Below are 18,250 nucleotides of genomic sequence, written 5' to 3' on the forward strand. Positions count from 1 at the left end.
CTGTTCTAAGGCATCATAGATAAACTGTAGCCACAACTTTCATGGGTAAGAAAGAGTAGGCCAGGGAGCAAGGACATCTTATCTTAGCAGTTACAGAACGGTCCCTTCTGAGCAAATACATCATACTTTATGCAATTATCCAAAGTGATACAATACAATAATCATACAATAATTATAATCTAATAAACTATCGATTATAAATTATCCATCAGGAAGTATTTCACATTTTCAATACTTTTACTTCTACTCCACTACATCATATTCTCAGAGACAAATATTGTACTTTTACTCCACTACAATTATTTTAAAAACTTTAGTAACTAGTTACATACATACATTAACCTCTTCAGCCCTATTTAAACTTAGATCTGCTATTTTCAAAAGATTTGTATACATTTTATACATAATGTACCTTGTGAAATGGGACCTTCTGCATAAAGAGTACTTTTGCTTTTGGTACTTTAAGTACATTTTGATGCAAATACTCTTGTACTTTTACTCAAGTACATTTTTAATTCAGGGCTTTTACTTGTTAGGGCACGGTCACACCGCACTTTTATTTTACCTTTTAGCTTTGTCAATGCAAATGCATGGATTCATGGTCTTGCGCATCTTTCTGGAGAATCTCAGAATCCACGCATTTGCATTGACAAAGCATTGGCAGATTCCGCCCCATGGGTAAAATAGAAGTGCGGCGTGACCGTGCCCGAGTATTTCTATATTGCAGTATTGATACTTTTACTTAAGTAAAACAGAGTACTTTTTCTACCACTGATTATAGCTATGACAGAGTAAAACAAAACAAAACAAAACGATCTTAAGTGTCTGTGTGAATGCACACTCATAAAGTCTCTCACCTTGCAGTCACAGTCAGTGCACCCCCAGTAGATGACGTCTTTCATGTAAGGTTGAGTTAAATGTCATTGGGTGGAAGTGGAACACTACTTGTCTTTCTTACTTTATAGACCTATAGAAGAAGAAGAGTACCTTACATTATGACTATGTTAGAGATGCAGTCAATTATCATCAACTTCGTGCTGGGGCGGACTGGAAACAAAAATCAGCCTGGGAATTTAAATTAGACCATGGGTTTGTTATTTTTATATATTTCTTCCTGTTGTGAATGTATCATTACATGTTTATATTATGTGTGATTTTGGAAATGCGTTATTATATTTGTTTCTCTTTTTGTAATTTATGTCACCTGTGTCCTGTTATGTATTTTCACAAATGCAATAAAAGAAAAGAGAGAAAGGTAAAAATAAAAATAAAACTAGAAAAAGTGCTCCTCGGAGCACAGGTCTCCGCCAGGTCAGGTAGGTTATTATGGGCCAGCAATGTTCGGAATTGGCCAATCAGGATGGAATATAAAAAATTGGACAGAACCATCTTGATCACGTGACTATAGAGATAATGTGTACCGATTTGCATGATGTTTGGACACAATTTGTAGGAGTAATATAAAAAAGAAAACTGTTGCAAAAATTGGCCGGTGGCGCTATAATAGGGCAATGTTAAAAGGGTGGCATTTGTTCCTCAACGTAGTGCGTATGTACGTGCAAAGTTTCACTGCAATCGGACGCTGCGTTCATGATTTGCAGCATTTTGTTCAAAACGGGCCACTCCTGCAAACTTTAGATGTCAATTTTAGCCAATCAGGATGGAATATGCAAAATCTAACAAATCCGTCTTGATCACATGACTATAGAGATCTTGTGTACCGATTTGCGTGAAATTTGGATAAAATCTGAAGGCTTACAATCAAAAAAACTGTTTTACATAAGTCTGCCTCCTGGTGGCGCTATAAAAGGCAAATGTGAAAAATGCAGGCCAAAGGTTTTTCCTTGGCCTCTAGAGAGTGTGCATACAAAGTTTTACACAGATCGGTGCAGTTATAGGCAAAAACACAAATTGGCCTGTTATAGCGCCACCATGAGGCTGATTTTAAAAGTTTCAAGTGGCATTTCTTCATTGGCATAGTGGGAATGTGCGTGCAAAATTTCATGGAAATTGCATGCTGTGTTCATTTTTAGAGGCATTTTGTTCAAAACGGAGCACTCCTGCAAACTTTGGAAGGCAATTTTAGTCAATCAGGATGGAAATTGAAAAATCTGAAAAAAACTGTTTTGTTTAATGACTATAGAGATACTGTGTACCGATTTGCGTGATGTTTGGACAAAATCTGTAGGATTACTGTCAAGAAATGTGTTTTGCACCAATCGGCTTCCTGGTGGCGCTACAACAGGCCCCTGTGAAAAATTTGGGGCAGAGGTTCTGCTCTGTTATCCAGGGACTGTGTGTGCGCAGTTTCGCTGCGAGAAAGCCAACGGTGGCGGAGATTAGCTGTACACAGACAGATCGAATGACGGACGGACGGACGGACGGACGGACAGGGGGTAAAACATACTCTCTCGCCATGCCGAGACAATAAAACTTTAATTAAATAAAGGTAGGGTATGGTTATGGCTAGGTGTGTGTGCGAGAGAGAGAGAGAGAGAGAGAGAGAGAGAGAGAGAGAGAGAGAGAGAGAGAGAGACATAAAGCCTTGATGGTTGGCCTCCCTCCTGCATATTTTCCCTGGAATGTTCTAAACACGCCCCTGTGCAGAGCTATAAATAGCGAGAGAGAGACTGAAACTACCAGAGAAAGTGAAACAGATAGATACAACTTGACGGTATCGACTGAAAGACTACAACCATAATAATAATCCTAATGATGATGACTATGAGGATGAAGAAGATACCAGTTATTCTAATGGTCTGCATGCTGCTGTTCTCAACTCTGGCTGCAGAGGGTAAGGGCAGGTTCACATAGGATATTTGGTCCGATTATGCTGTCTGGGACCTTTTTTGGGGCTTGCCGCTGAGAGCACATTCCAGTATATGGAGGGTCGTTGGACTTGGACCTAACCACAACAAACAGTCCCTACCGTAATATTACCGTCCAGTCCTGTATTAAGTTAAACATTATAAAACAAAATGAGAGAGTGAGCGAGCGTGCTTGAGGGGGGGCTGTTTATTTTAGAGCAATTGTACAGAGAGAGAGAGAGAGAGAGACTGAGAGAGCCAGAGCGAGTGTCTGTGTGTGCAGCCGCAGCGTGTATCAGACAGCGTTGCCAGATTGTGCGTGAAATAAGCAACAATGTCTGGGAAAACAAGACCAACAAAACCGACTATAAGCACTTTAAACTTTTATACAAATACATTGGACATTTGAAAAATAGCCAATTGACAAAAGCTCACGTTGTAGATCGGCTATCAAGGACAAATCTTGAAAAAATGTGAAAATTATGGAATATTTTCCAAATCCACACAGATCTTGTATGGGGGTCTATGGCACAACATATTATTTTCAGAAGGGGGAGGTCTGCGGGCAAATATTAATTTGGGGTCCTTGCCATGAAAATGTTTGAGAACAACTGGTTCAAACAACATTAGGAAACAAGGCCAAATAAGCAACTGCACTTTCAAGCAACTTTACAGAAAGACAATCCCAAAGTCGCTTATAATAAGTGGACATGGCAACACTGCTTGCTGCTGCTCAGTGGGTACAAACACACTTGTCCGTTTGCTGGCGGAAAACGGGTCGCTACGAAACGGAAGCTCTTGTTCCGGATCCGGCAATTTTGTTATGTATACAAATGTGTTGCGGAAACCGAATGTGCTTTTTCCGGAACGGATCGCGTCCGTTTGTCCGTTTTTTTTTAACATGGGAGTGGATGGGACTTCCGGCCGTTCGTTCGGTCGCGAACAGAGATGTCTATTTGTACCCAGTGCCATCTATTAGAGAGTTACGCCAACTCCGTTCACTTATTCGGACCAGGTCTTCCACATACACATACATTGGTGAATAGTGACAAATCCCTAAACCGGAAGTTCATGGAATGCATTGAAGTCTACGGCTCCTTGTCACTATTTCCAGCTACATGAACCACGTGACCGACGCTGTTTCTGACCCCTCATTGGCGCAACTCTCTAATAGAAGGCTCTGCTGCTGCGTACTTGACGAGAGAGAGAGAGAGAGAGAGAGAGAGAGAGAGAGAGAGAGAGAGAGAGAGAGAGAGAGAGACGCAGATATCACGGGAGACGTCGATTAAAATGAATTGGAATAAAAACAAATGTATATTGGGTTTGACCTAGCTGTAGAATATAACTCTCGTAGACGTATTTATATGATTCTGACATTTTCAATCTACGAGAGTTGTAGGGTTGATCCCCCATGGACACAGGGACTTTCATCTCCTAGCCCGTAGATCTCCAAACATGTACAAATGCAAAAAGAAAATGTGCTTACGCCCACTGCCCAAATGTTAACTCTTTCTACGGGGTAGTAGTGCAATGTAATAATCCATATCTTTCAATAAAGAAGTGTTTTAATGCCTTCTGTGGCCGAACGCCCTTTTTTCACCCCCGTTTACTGCCTTTTTACTTTGAGTGTAATTCCGGGTTTCACCGGATGCGCCCCGTCACTACCCCCTTAGGGAACTTCCGACAGAATCGGCCACAGACGGCATTAAAACACTTCTTTATTGAAAGATATGGATTATTACATTACACTACTACCCCGTAGAAAGAGTTAACATTTGGGGAGTGGGAGTAAGCACATTTTCTTTTTGCATTTGTACATGTTTGGAGATCTACGGGCTAGGAGATGAAAGTCCCTGTGTCCATGGGGGATCAACCCTACAACTCTCGTAGATTGAAAACGTCAGAATCATAAATATCTCTACGAGAGTTATATTCTACAGGTCTGACCCTGGATAGCATCCTGAACTATCCCAGTGGCGTTCCCAGGAATTACATTTAGGGCAGGCGAGACCCCCCCCCCCCCAAGGGGGGGTACTCGGGGGAAAATCTCGGGGGAACCAGTTAACAACAACACTACACTGACTACAAAACTGAAAAACAATAATAAGTGTATTCAATGTATGTATTTTTATTCTAAAAAAAACAAAAAAACATTACAGAAAAGGTGAACATGATGTTCTGCGCAAATTATTGACTCATTTCAACATTGCGATTACAACAGCAACAATAATAGCAACATCAAATAGTGTTCAAGCATGTAGTGATGTCTCAAAACATGAGAGGACGGGGCTTTGCTGCACTTGAAATTATCTATAACTGAATCACAGTTCAGACCTTCAGTTAAATCTCTATCAAACGCTAGGAGACACAGATTTAGGCGAGAGTTTGTCATTGTACTTCTGCGTGTAGGCCTACTTTTTATGCCAGGTGAGTACAGGTGATGGCCCAGACCCCCACTCCTGGCACCCCATGAAGACAAAGGCATACATTTGCAATAGGCGAGGGTCGCTCTGCTGAACGGTAGTGATTGGCTGCCTGCCCGCGTGAATGGACGAGCTCGGAGGCGCGTTAATGATGGCCCGACGGTCTTTTACTTTATTTTCTAGGGGTGGCGAGATCTTAGTTGGGCAGGCGGCCTGCCCTGCCTCTATGGTGGGTACGCCACTGAACTATCCTACAGTGTGTAATCCCTGGTCGGCGATAAATCTATAGTGTGAAAACCACAACGATATATGACAGCCGATTTCAAGAAATAAACTCCTGCGGTGTGTAATGCTCAACGATCAGATGACCCCCCACCACTTTAAAAGTCCTACAGTGTGTACGACAACTGAATGAACTGATTCAAACCCTATCTGTATGCAGAAGCGGGATTTGCACAACTCGTCACGGCCATTCGCTTGGCCAAGGCCTAGCTCGCTCGGACGCTCCTCACGGTTCTGATGGCTTGCCTGCCTTTCTTTCAATTATGTTTTACTGTTTTTAATGTCAAATGTGCAAGTGTCACATACATATGCATAGCATGAGCAGCATTTCTCAAACAAGAACAAGTAATCAAGCATATAATGTCTAAAAAGATGTCTTATGTTTCATGGTAGATGTAGCTTGGTGTTTCTAAGTGGGGGTTTGTCCCCATGTAGGTTCTCTGTCTCCACATTATTTCAATGATGCAACAGTGTCCCATTTTATTGAAGATACAACCACTGGGCTGTTAGGATTTAATGTACAGTATCATTTAAAGGTAGGGTAAGTGATCTTTTTTGGTTAAAACAAAAAGTATTTTGTTAAAAGGTTAAAGCACTATATTGTGATAGTAATCATTGCTATAGAGTGTTTGTTCAGTAACAGGGGCCTCCCCGTCTCTCCAGCTCTTTAATAAACAGAAAATACATTTTTTGGTAGGTGACAATATTTCAGCCAATCAGAAGAGAGTACACATTCATCAGCTTAATTTTCATAGTGTTCCAGTTCCCATTTTGCCTGCTCATCTCTTAGTGTCATCACTTCCAATTTCACTTGTTTAATCTGTATCCTGACTGAATTCTCTATCCTTATTGGATAAAATTGGAAATTAAACTGAAACTGAAACGAAAATGCATTTTCTGTTTAATAAAGAGCTGGAGAGACAAGGAGACTCCTTTTACTGAACAAACACTATATAGCAATGAGTACTATCAGAAAATAGAGCTATTTAACACTTATTTTAACCAAAGAAAATCACTTACCCTACCTTTAAGCATAAATCACATGTAAGCATACATGTGAGAAAACTTCACATTCTGAGCGTGTATACAGTATGTACTGTATATCACATTTGTTTTGGAACATATGTCCTTATCTTGCTTTATTTTCCCAGTGGGTGGTTAACCCATTTAGACCGGGAAAGCATCTACAGTAACTGTGTCATTTTTTTAATTTCTTTGGCTATTCAAAAATAGCAGATATACATTTTTGCAAATCTTTGAATATATATATATTTTCAAGCGAACATTTGTAACTCAAATCTTTGCTTCTGGGGATCCCTGGAACAAAATATTTTACAAACGTTTAAAAAATATATATTCAAAGATTTGCAGACATTTTCATTTTTTTTTTTTTAAATAGCAGATCTACAAGCTCATAGCGCAGCACTCGGTGCCGCACTATGAGCTTGTTTATCTGCTATTTTTGAATAGCCAAAGAAATCTTAACATGACAGAGATGCGTTACCGGATTGAATGGGTTAATAAACAATTCATATACAGGTGGAACATTTAAAACTAGAAAAAGTGCTCCTCGGAGCACAGGTCTCCGCCAGGTCAGGTAGGCTACTGTGGCCTCCTGGTGGCGCTATAATAGGCCAACGTGAAAAGGGTGCCATTTCTTCTTAGGCCTTGCACGACAATCGGACACTGACTGCATTCATGATTTGAGGCATTTTGTCAAAAACATGTGTTTTGCTGAATTAGACCTGTTGGTGGCGCTATAACAGGCCAATGTTAAAAGGGTGGCTTTTGTTCCTCAACATAGTGTGAATGTGCGTGCAAAGTTTGAGCGCAATTGGACGGTGCGTTCATGATTTGCAGAATTTTGATCAAAACAAGCCAATAATGCAAATTTTAGATGTCAATCTTAGCCAATCAGTATGGAGTATGAAAAATCAAACACATCCGTCGTGATCACATGACTATAGAGATCATGTGTACCGATTTGCGTGAAATTTGGATACAATTGGAAGGAGTAGTATAAAAAAATGTGTTTTACACAAGTCGGCCTCCTGGTGGCGCTATAAAAGGCAGATGTGAAAATTGCAGGGCAAAGGTTTTTCCTTGACCTATAGGGAGTGTGCATACAAAGTTTTACACAGATCGGTGCAATTATAGGTAAAAACACCAATCGGCCTGTTATAGCGCCACCATGAGGCTGATTTAAAAATGTTCAAATGGTAGTTCTTCCTCGGCCTAATGGGAATGTGCTTGCAAAATTTCTCGGAAAGTGCATGCTGTGTTCATGATTTGAGGCATTTTGTTCAAAACGGAGCACTCCTGCAAACTTTGGAAGACATTTTTAGCCAATCAGGATGGAATATGAGAAATCTGAAAGACCCGTTTCGTTTAATGACTGTAGAGATACTGTGTACCGATTTGTGGGATTTTTGGACAAAATCTGTAGGAGTACTGTCAAAAAATGTGTTTTGCACAAATCGGCCTCCTGGTGGCGCTATAACAGGCCCCTGTGAAAAATGTGGGGCAGAGGTTCTGCTCTGGTATCCAGGGACTGTGTGTGCACAGTTTGGCTGCGAGCAAGCCAACGGTGCCGGAGATTAGCTGTACACAGACAGATCGAATGACGGACGGACACACGGACGGACACACGGACACACGGACGGACGGACAGGGGGTAAAACATACTCTCTCGCCATGCCTTTCGGCCTGGCGGAGACAATGAGCAGTGGGAGTGTTGTCTAAAAGGTTCCATGATCCAGGGGATTTGTGTGATATGACCTGTATCTAATATTGGGTGATGTCTCTCATTCTGCCTCCCTCTCACAGAGGACTTTGGTCCATCTCAGTGCTGTTTCAGCTACTTCACCAAACGCGTTCCTAAGAACAACGTGGTGAGATTCCAGCGCACAGGCACTCTCTGTGCTAGGGATGCTGTTGTGTGAGTATTAGGTTGTATTTACTATTGTAGTGTACCTGTAAATCGTGGTGTGGATGGTTGAGTTAGGGTTGGAATGATAAATAAAATATTATGCATTTATATTGACCAAGAATAGGGGAATGTATTTTTCTTTAGGCCTATAGCAAAAAGAAAGAAAAAAGGGAAATTACACTCCTAAACTGTCCTAAACTGTTAAAAATATATGAACTATGGATACTTTTAGACCATTATGGCAATACCAACATTTGTTTTTCACATACTGTATAACACTGTATGTTTATATTATAATCACCTGTTGTTACGGTCTCCACAAAGTAATATAATAAACCAATGGCTCGAGGTGGAGACCCCAACATAAAATGGACACCAAACAATTTGCAAAGATTTAAATGTTCTTTATTACTTCCCACAGAGGGAATAAGGAAACAAACAATATAAGAAATACTTTACCAAACTGAATGAATGAACCAAAAGGAGGCCTGGAGATGCCGGCAAAACTAAATAGAATGGAGGGGGGACCAGGCCATCCCCTATAGGGACGCCGAAGCTGCTCCCCCCTCCCTACCTAACAAAATAGTACTACTAAACTAAAAATGAAACGAAAAGAAGGAACTGCCAGCCATCTCCAGGCCAAACTAAAGTTAACAAACTAACTTAAAGAAAAGGCTTTATAGCCAAACAAAGGAGAGCATAGGAACTGGTGTGTTGCTGGGTCTGTGTCTGTAGAAGGACCGAAGCTGGCTGGTTTTATAGTGCCTTGATTGGGGCGGCAGCAATTACAGATCAGCTGCAGGTGTGCCAGCCTGAGTGAGAGGAGAGACAGTGGAGTTTAGTGAATGGTTGAGTCAGTGATTGAATGAATGATACATGATATGTCATGGCCACACGCAACACCTGTCCATATGAATTTATGGCTATATTCATGCATGGCTATAAACCAAACAGCCAACACCTTTTCAGGAACTTTGCCCTCTAGGCCAGCGGCTTTTCAAGGAACATTCAGGAACATTTGTAAAAAATGTACCCTTGTAATAAGTGGTTGGGACTCAAATCTGGGTTTATTCCATACTCATGAGAAAATAAGTAAATATATAACCTCTATAACTAGCTGCTGTACTATATATGCATTTCTATAAAGCAATTGTTCATTATTAGATCATTATGTCGTCTTTCTCATGTAACACTACTGTATGTTGCAGTGGAAATTACCAAGACACAAAAATCATTACAATGAGATGTTAAAGGGATAGTTCACCCCAAAAAATACTTTTTTTCTATCTAGTACACACTACACACCCCATGGAGACTTGAATTAATGAAGATTTCTTTTGTTTTTGTCGCATTCCTAAGCCAATAATTTGATGACCGGCGGCAGCTCCGGTCATCAACTTTGAGTCTCCTACCGGAGACATTAGCATATTTCCGCCGGTCATCAAATTATTGGCTTAAGAATGCGACAAAAAAAGAAAAATCTCCATGAATTCAAGGCTTCATGGGGTGTGTAATTGATAGAAAATAAGTATTTTTTGGGGTGAACTGTCCCTTTAATGTTTTATTTTGTTGTGGTTGTTGTTGTTTTGGGCATTATTTGTACTGGCCTGAGCACAAAAAGTTGCGTTCTGCTGGCCCCGAGGATTTAAATAGTACTTTTGGGCCAGCGGGACATTTATAATGTTGATCCCTGTGTTTTTAGAAACGGTTGATGTTGAGATAACATAAACAAACACAAACATAAAACATAAAACTGCAGAAATGAGCCAACAAGATGTAAAATACCTGAACTGAAATTATCTAATTACACTTTCTGAATAACGGACTTGCTCCATGATTGACCATTTCAGAATCAGAATCAGAAACTTATTGTCACATCACAGGTTTACAGATGTAAAGAAAGAGATAGAAAAATCACACCCAGTGTGAGGTAGGCGGTGTGGTCACAGTGGTCATCACAGTGGGTGATTCACTTAAAAAACACATGTGTCATGTGTTTCACTAGCCAATCACGGTCCTGAATAGAGTCAACCAGTGTACAATGGTGGCCAATCACGGTGCAGGGCTAGGGGGGTACAATGGTGGCCAAACCTCACATATAGGGCGGTTGCACCGCCCAAAAAGAAGGGGGGAGGGCAAAGAGGGAAAAACACATGTCAAGGAGCTATAGGCTATGCACAAACCCATAAACCAGTAGGCTACATGAGGTTAGACAGGAGGCGCATTGGGTAAGACATAAAGGTGGCAACACTTCAGTAGGTCCACATAGCAGAAGCTACTGCTACAGTATGTAACGTACATTAATTAGAGATTAGACATAAGGTGCAAAAGCGTATCAACCACCCTTTGGTCCCAACTGGTCAGAGACTATGAATACAATGTAAAATGACACACCTTAATGATGGAAATGATTTCAATATCTCTGTCTGTTCTATAGGTTCACAATGAAGAACGGTGCCAAGCTCTGTGTTGACCTAACTCAGGACTGGGTCCAGAAAACCATCTCCTACGTGGAGGACAGAGCAGCAGTCTAGAGAAGTAGAGGGTTCTGGGGGACTCAGGGCTGCCTAAAAAGTTCCAGATATCCAGTTGTTTTTTTGTCAATGCTTTGACCAAGCTTTGCTTTATGACAAATGGAAAAGGCCACAGTTTACTGGTAGTTATACTTCAACTCCCAGGTTTCTCAAGTTCTGTTTTTCTGCTTTAAACAACACATTAAAAAGCAGAAATGTTTGTTGTTTGCTTTAGAGCTCTAGTTTAGCTTTAGTGCAGATGTTGTTTAAATCAGATATTGAATGGATTGCTTTAAACGTGCATTTTAATGATGCATTGTTGATATTATTTTCTGATGCAATAAAACAAGCATTTTTACATCCGTTGTTAATTAATCCATAATTTGGTTGTGTTTGCATAGTAGCCTATAAGTCCAATCAAATGTATTATAACACACATTTTAAAACAACCCACATTGACAAAGTGATGTACAGCTGTGGAAAAAGGAGGATAGAGGAATAAAGAACGGAAAAAGAAGCATAAATGTCATATTCACACAGATAAACAAGTTCCATTTGTGTGAAAATATTGTATCCAGTGGTGTAAAGTAACTAAGTACATTTACTCAAGTACTGTCATTTTGAGGTACTTTTACTTTATTGCAGTATTTCACATTTTCAATACTTTTACTTCTACTCCACTACATCATGCTCTCAGAGACAAATATTGTACTTTTACTCCACTACAATTATTTGAAAACTTTAGTTATTATAGCATATCTCCAGTAATATGCTTACTTATGGGATATCATCGCCCTCTAGCGATGCACAGAGCACAGCACATGGGCTCCCGTTTACAATATCCTATTGGATAGGGCCATGCTAGGCGAAACCGGAAACCGGTCGGGGTATAAATACCCTCGCGTCACTGGGCCACTCCCTCTTCCTTCACTCTGCCAATGCGGATGCGCACAAGCCTGAAGCCAACATCGGAGAAACTAGCGATTCCAGCACAACCCAAAGCGAGGGCATCCAATCCAATGCCACTCTACGTCTACGGGCGCTTCGCGTAAAAGTTTCGAATTAATAACGCTCCCGTTTTTACCAACTCAACTTTGTTATTTTCTGTCCTGTCCTCTCTGTTTTCTTCGCCACGAGGCGCAAGTTAGCTGCTGAGTTAGCTTGGCTAGGCCGGACTCTAACGGCTAAGCTAAGTGGCTACCTAGCCTATTGTTCTCACCTCGTGGAGACAGAGAAGAAGGAATGGAGGCGCCACGGCCCTGCGGCCTACGAGGATGCCGTCGCCGCAGACGACCAGCATCGCCTCTGTATCTCGTGTCTGGGGCCCAACCACGCGTGGCTCGCTCGACACCGGTCAGGAGATGAGGACGTGTGCAAGCCCTGCGACAACTTCACCTTGTTCCAGCTGGAACATCGGCTCACCAGGACTACCCTGCTAGCAGCCTCGGCTAGCGGCGGCGCTCGCCTCGATGCTCCCCTCGCCATTGACTCCGAAGCGTCGATGGCGAGTGCTAGCCAGGGAGCCATGGGCCCGCCGCTGCATGCGGCCCCACGTTCCAGCGGAGCTACCAGGAAGGTCCGGCGCGAGGAGGCCTTTAGGGCGCAAACCTCGTCGCCGGTCCACACCATGACAGCGGCCCTCCTCTCTCCCCCCCCGCCTCCCTCCTCGCCTGGGGCGACACTCCGACACCGGACGGCAGCATGGTTTCGGACGGCGAGGACTACGAGGGAGACAGCGTACTACACGTTGGGGGAGAAGAGGACGAGGAGGAGGAGCTCACTTCCTACCAGCAATCCCAAGAGGTAACGATGTCCAGTCCGGGTCCTCCTGGGCCTGCAGCGGAGACGTAAGAAGCTACGGAAGCTCCTAGCAAGGCGAAGGAGACCGAAGAGCCCGTCTCGGCCATGCTTAAGAGGGCTATCGCCAGATGCGGCCTGGCGCAGCCCATGGAGCCGGCTAAAGTGTCCATCGGGGTCCCCATCCAGGGTTTCCAAGGCCTGGCACCCCTCCCCCCCTCCTCAGTTGAGTCCAAGCTGCTCCCCGAGGCCGGCGGCGTCAGAGGAGCCGTGCAGTTCTAGTGGGAGGCAGGGAGAAGAGAGCCGGAGAAGCTAGGCTTCATGGCGGACATTCTCACCGGAGCGGATATGGGATCGTCGGCCTTCCACCCATGGACTCGACCCTGGCCAGCGCCATCGGGAAGGCGAAGCCAGTCTCAGTGAAAACAGGTAGTGGGGAGAAGCCTGTCTTCGCTGATCACGGCAAGAGGTCCAACACTGCAACATTGAACACTCTGTACAAGGCCTCAGGCTCGGCTACAGAGGCCTTCAATGTAGTGTCGCTTCTCCAGGGCTCAGCCGCCGTAAAACTGAAGGAGTTGGTGGCAAGGCCCCTGGATGAAGTCAGGCCTGCGGCGGACGTCCACACCGAGTGAGTCGGGGATGCGACGGAGCTAGCGAGGCTGGTCCAACTCTCCATCCTCTGCACCTGCAACGGGCTAATGTGGACGGGCAGGGCCATGGCCCTCACCGCGGACCTGGAGAGGGTCAAATGGCTCGACCTCGTTATTGGATGTAAGGCCATCCTGACTACGGGTCTGTTGGGCCTTTTGTCCCAATGTGTGTACCAAATATTGCCAATTACACAAATGCTCATTTTTTCCCATGTCAAAGAACGAGGCAGATCGCTACCCGAATCGAATGGGAAGCCCTGTCCTCACCAGTCTTTCATGAGCCCTCAGTGTTCGGTATGTCCCCTAAAGAGAAAGGACGACATTCCAAACACTGTAGGGACAGATCCTGTGCATGCCATGAACATGATGAATCAAATGCAGGTAGTGAAACCAATTGCATTCAGGGTGTAAAACAGGGGTTCTCTGTAAACGCAAATATTCTAACTGCGTCACAGCAGTCCCTTCTTCCGTCCGGCAGATGGCAGCAAAACACCACTGTAGGACGATGGAAGGGCAAGATGGCCGCCTCCCTCGCCCTCCCCAAAATGGCAGGCGAGGTGAGGCAGAAGTTTGCATATCAGAGTGCCCCGGTGTTACACCGGAGGGAGTTTCGTTCCGGGTAACTACAACACTGCAGAAAGGTTCCGATGTTACGTCACTCGGAGCGACGGCGTCCCCGGTTCCCATGGGAACGGGCTCGCGCTCCAAGACGGTGTCGTCATCAGCCCAGCTAGCGCTAGCGAGCCATGCTACAGGGCGGATGTCGACGCTGGGCAAGACTCTCGTGCCATGTTACAGGTCTTCCCCACGTCCGCTGAACGGACCGACGCTACCGCTGCTGCCCCTGGTGGACGCCTCCTCGGTGATCGCTGTGATCAGTCCGAAGGCGTCTCCGGTTCCCATGGGAATGGGCACGAGCTCCACGGAGCAGGTGACGTCAGCAGCCCCCACCAACCCCGTGAATCCCCTCGCTCGGTGTCTAACTCAATGGAAAGCTTGCAAACGGAACCCTTGGGCGAACCCACCGTGAAAAAGGGCTACAGGTTGCAATTCTCCAGCGCACCTCCGTTAACAACCAAAGTGGTGTTCTCTCACGCGACAGGCTAGGCGGCCATAACACTGAGAGAGGAGGTTTTGTCTCTCCTGAGCAAGGGTGCGATCACAGAATTATCCCCGGATCAGAACCTGCTGCTCTATTCGGAATATTTCCTGGTGAAAAAGAAGGGGGGGGGGGGGGGCGTAAGACCTATTCTGAACCTGAAGGGTTTGAACAGATTTCTGGTGGTCTTCAATTTTCGAATGCTGACAACGGCGAAATTGTTACGCTCGATACGACAAGGGGATTGGTGGACGAGTATTACCTCAAGGATGCCTATTTTCACGTCCCAATCTACCCGCCGCACCGGAAGTTCCTGCGCTTTGGATACGAAGGCAAAGTGTACGAGTACACGGTGCTCCCCTTTGGCATGTCACTGAGCCCCCGGGTTTTCGTGAAATGCACAGAGGCAGCTATAGCTCCACTGCGGCAGCAGGGTCTTCGTCTGATGACGTACATAGACGACTGGCTGCTGGCAGCAGACTCGAGGGAGGAGGTGGCGCGGCACACAGCATTGGCCATTGCACACCTACAATCCCTAGGGTTCACAATCAACGCTCAGAAGAGCGTTTTGATTCCGTCCCAACAGGCCACGTTCGTGGGGATCTCACTGGATTCGACCACGATGGTGGCACGCCTGTCTCAGGACAGGATAGCCGGCCTTTTGACATGTGTACGCTCTCTACGCTTGGGGCATCGGGTCACGTACAAAACATGCATGCAAGCCGCGGGTCTCATGGCCTCGGCCATACACCTGATCCAGTTGGGCAGACTCGACATGAGACCTTTCCAGAGATGGATGCAGGCTCTGGTAATCCCACACACCATGGGCTCTCGCAAGGTGGTAGTGTCACCACGGTGTGTAGCGTCACTCCAACCGTGGACACAAGCGACCTTCTTGTCCGAAGGGGTCAAGATACGCAGTAGTGTCACTGAAGGTGATTACCACGGACGCCAGCCTCTCAGGCTGGGGGGCTGTTCACGAAGGCTATTCCACACTGAGGGAGGCCCACATCAACTACCTGGAGCTGTTTGTGGTCTTCCTCGCTCTCAAGCGCTTCGAGAGCCACATTATGGGGTGTCATGTCCTGGTCAGAACGGACAACACCACAACGATGTGTTATGTCAACAAACACGGAGGCTTGGGTTCCCTTGCGTTAGACAAACTAGCACGCGAGCTAACGCTCTGGAGCGTGCAGCGCCTGACTTCGCCACGCGCCACCCATGTGCCGGGCCTCCTGAACAGCGGGGCGGACCTGCTGTCCAGAGGCGGGCTTCGTTACGGGGATTGGTCGCTTTGCCCGGAAGCTGCGAACCTGATCTGGGCCCGGTTCGGCCGGGTCGACTTGTTTGCATCCAGAGAGAACGCGAAATGCTCACGGTTCTTCTCGGTGAGGGACAATGGCCTCTCCTTGGGAGTAGACGCGCTGGCACACAGGTGGCCGAGCGTACTACTATATACTTTCCCGCCCTTGGAGCTGATCCCTCAGACGTTGGAGAAGATCAGAATCCAGGGCGGGACAGTTCTGCTGGTGGTACCAGCATGGGGCGTGTGGAGGTTGGAGATCACTCCTCTCCTCTACAACGAGCCGTGGCCTCTCCCCCTGTTCAGAGACCTTCTGAGACAGGGAGGGAACGAGGTTTTCCACGAGAACCCCCGGGCGCTAGACCTGTGGGTCTACCCCGTGAAAGGACGAGTCTGAGCTCGCAAGGGCTGCCCCCCTGAGTCCTGGTGCCTAAAACGGTCACTATCGGTGGTGGCTTTCCAGGCTCCTGTGGGAAGCATCCGGGTTTTCCTACAAGACAGGTTGAACCAGGACTTGGCTTTCTCTACCATCAAGGTGTACCTGACGGCTCCTGGTGGCCCTGTGTACAGCTAAACGTGTTGGTGACATGCATGCGCTCTCGGTGAGCCAGGACTGCATGTGGTTCTCAGACGACGACAAGAGGGTTTTGCTGAAACCTAACTTGGCGTTTGTGTGTAAGACCGGCGCGGTAGCTAGGGCCCCGGTGGTATTGGGGGCTTTCCGCCGTTCACGTCGGCGGAGGATAAGCGACTACACTGTCTCTGTCCAGTAAGGGCCTTGAGGCTTTACTGTCAGAAGACGGAGGTCGCCTCAGCTTTTCGTCTCCTTTGGCCGAGGTCAAAGGAAGGTGGTAGCTAGACCGACTCTGTCCAAATGGATCGTGGAGGCGATTCGGTTGGCCTATGAGAGTAGTGGGTCTGTAGTCCCGGAGGGACTGAGGGCCCACTCTACTCGGGGTGTAGCTGCATCCTGGGCCCTTTACAGAGGGGTGTCGATGCAGAAAATATGCTCTGCGGCAAACTGGTCGTCTCCCTCGACCTTTCCCTCGACCTTCTACAGCCTTGACGTGACGGCATCTGAGATGGCGCACACAGTCTTGGGTGTGGCGGCCGGTTCAAGCCAGGGGAATTCTGAGCGAGCCTAGGGGCATGCTTTTCTTCCTGCTTGCTTTTTTCCCAAAGGGGTCAGGTTCTGACCTTTTGGGGCCCTTCGGCCAGGCAGTGATGGCATCGGGGATGTCACACACGGCCTTGGTTGTATGGGCTGGCTCAAGTCAGGGGAGTATTTGTTCATGCCTGTGGGGCATGTCTCTCTTCCTGCTTGTGCTGCCTCTTAAGCCTCCCCTGGACCGGCTAGGCTAGGTCCGGGGAAGAGGAGGCCCTGGCTCTCTGGTCACTAGTGGGTTGACTGGGGTCTGACCTTTCTAGTTGTACAAGACAGACTGTTGGTCCGTCAGGGCCTTTCCTTTTGATCCTTTCCGCGTCCTGGCCCAAGGGGTCAAGGGTGCCTGGGGGCCATGGTCTTGCCGGGGGCGAGACCTGGGGCCTTCGGCGAGCGGATGGATAGGGTTGCGGTCTGGGGCTCCCCAGGGGACGTTTATGTGTCCCATAAGTAAGCATATTACTGGAGATACGCTATAATAACTAGGGGTTACGTATGTAACCCCAGTTTTATTAGTATCGGAAGTAATATGCTTACCAAAAACCCCTTCTGTGTGCATTTGTGGCGGGCAGAGTGAAGGTTTTCAGAGGGAGTGGCCCAGTGACGCGAGGGTATATATACCCCGACCGGTTTCCGGTTTCGCGTAACATGGCCCTATCCAATAGGATATTGTAAACGGGAGCCCATGTGCTGTGCTCTGTGCATGGCTAGAGGGCGATGATATCCCATAAGTAAGCATATTACTTCCGATACTAATAAAACTGTTACTAGTTACTTTGTATATATGCATTATTATTACAAAACATTAACCTCTTCAGCCCTATTTAAACTTAGATCTGCTATTTTCGAAATATTTGTATACATCCTATAATACAATCGGCAGATCTTCCCATGCGCGGCGGAGTGTGCCTCTGCCCACTGCCCTGGTCATCCCTGACATTAAATTCATTACAGAATCCTATGTGCTGATAGGCACCAATACCTTTGATGTGCTGTATGACATCTACTCCAAAGCTGGAATGACACATCAGCCGATTCTACACGGCTACAGAGCAGTCCTCAAAATACTTGAGGTGAGACACCAACAGACAAACAACACTGTGCCTCGTGGTGCAGTGAGACTACAAGGAAAAAGCACCCAAGTTATCCCAGCCGGTAAAACTGTGGTACTTGAAGGAATTGCCCCAGTGGACGGATTACAGAATGAGAAGTCTGTTGTCATCGAACATCCATCTTCACCCTCCTTACCTGGTGGCTTGCTAGTAAAAGGCTTGGTCGATCT

General features: G+C 46.0%; 2 protein-coding genes across 2 annotated transcripts in view; both read left to right on the forward strand.

Moving 5' to 3' along the window:
- The window catches only part of LOC311062531 (C-C motif chemokine 4-like), a 405,685-nt gene that overhangs the window by 346,337 nt on the left and 41,098 nt on the right, over positions 1-18,250 (forward strand). The gene's annotated exons all lie outside the window — the stretch shown is intronic.
- Positions 2,626-11,314, forward strand: LOC311062535 (C-C motif chemokine 4-like). Its single transcript, XM_084081651.1, has 3 exons — positions 2,626-2,794; positions 8,339-8,450; positions 10,879-11,314. The coding sequence occupies exons 1-3, from the start codon at positions 2,713-2,715 to the stop codon at positions 10,973-10,975; spliced, it is 291 nt and encodes a 96-aa protein (XP_083937777.1). The 5' UTR covers positions 2,626-2,712; the 3' UTR covers positions 10,976-11,314.

Source organism: Gymnoscopelus microlampas, assembly GCF_963454915.1.
Source record: "Gymnoscopelus microlampas genome assembly, chromosome: 16".
NCBI lineage: Eukaryota > Metazoa > Chordata > Actinopteri > Myctophiformes > Myctophidae > Gymnoscopelus > Gymnoscopelus microlampas.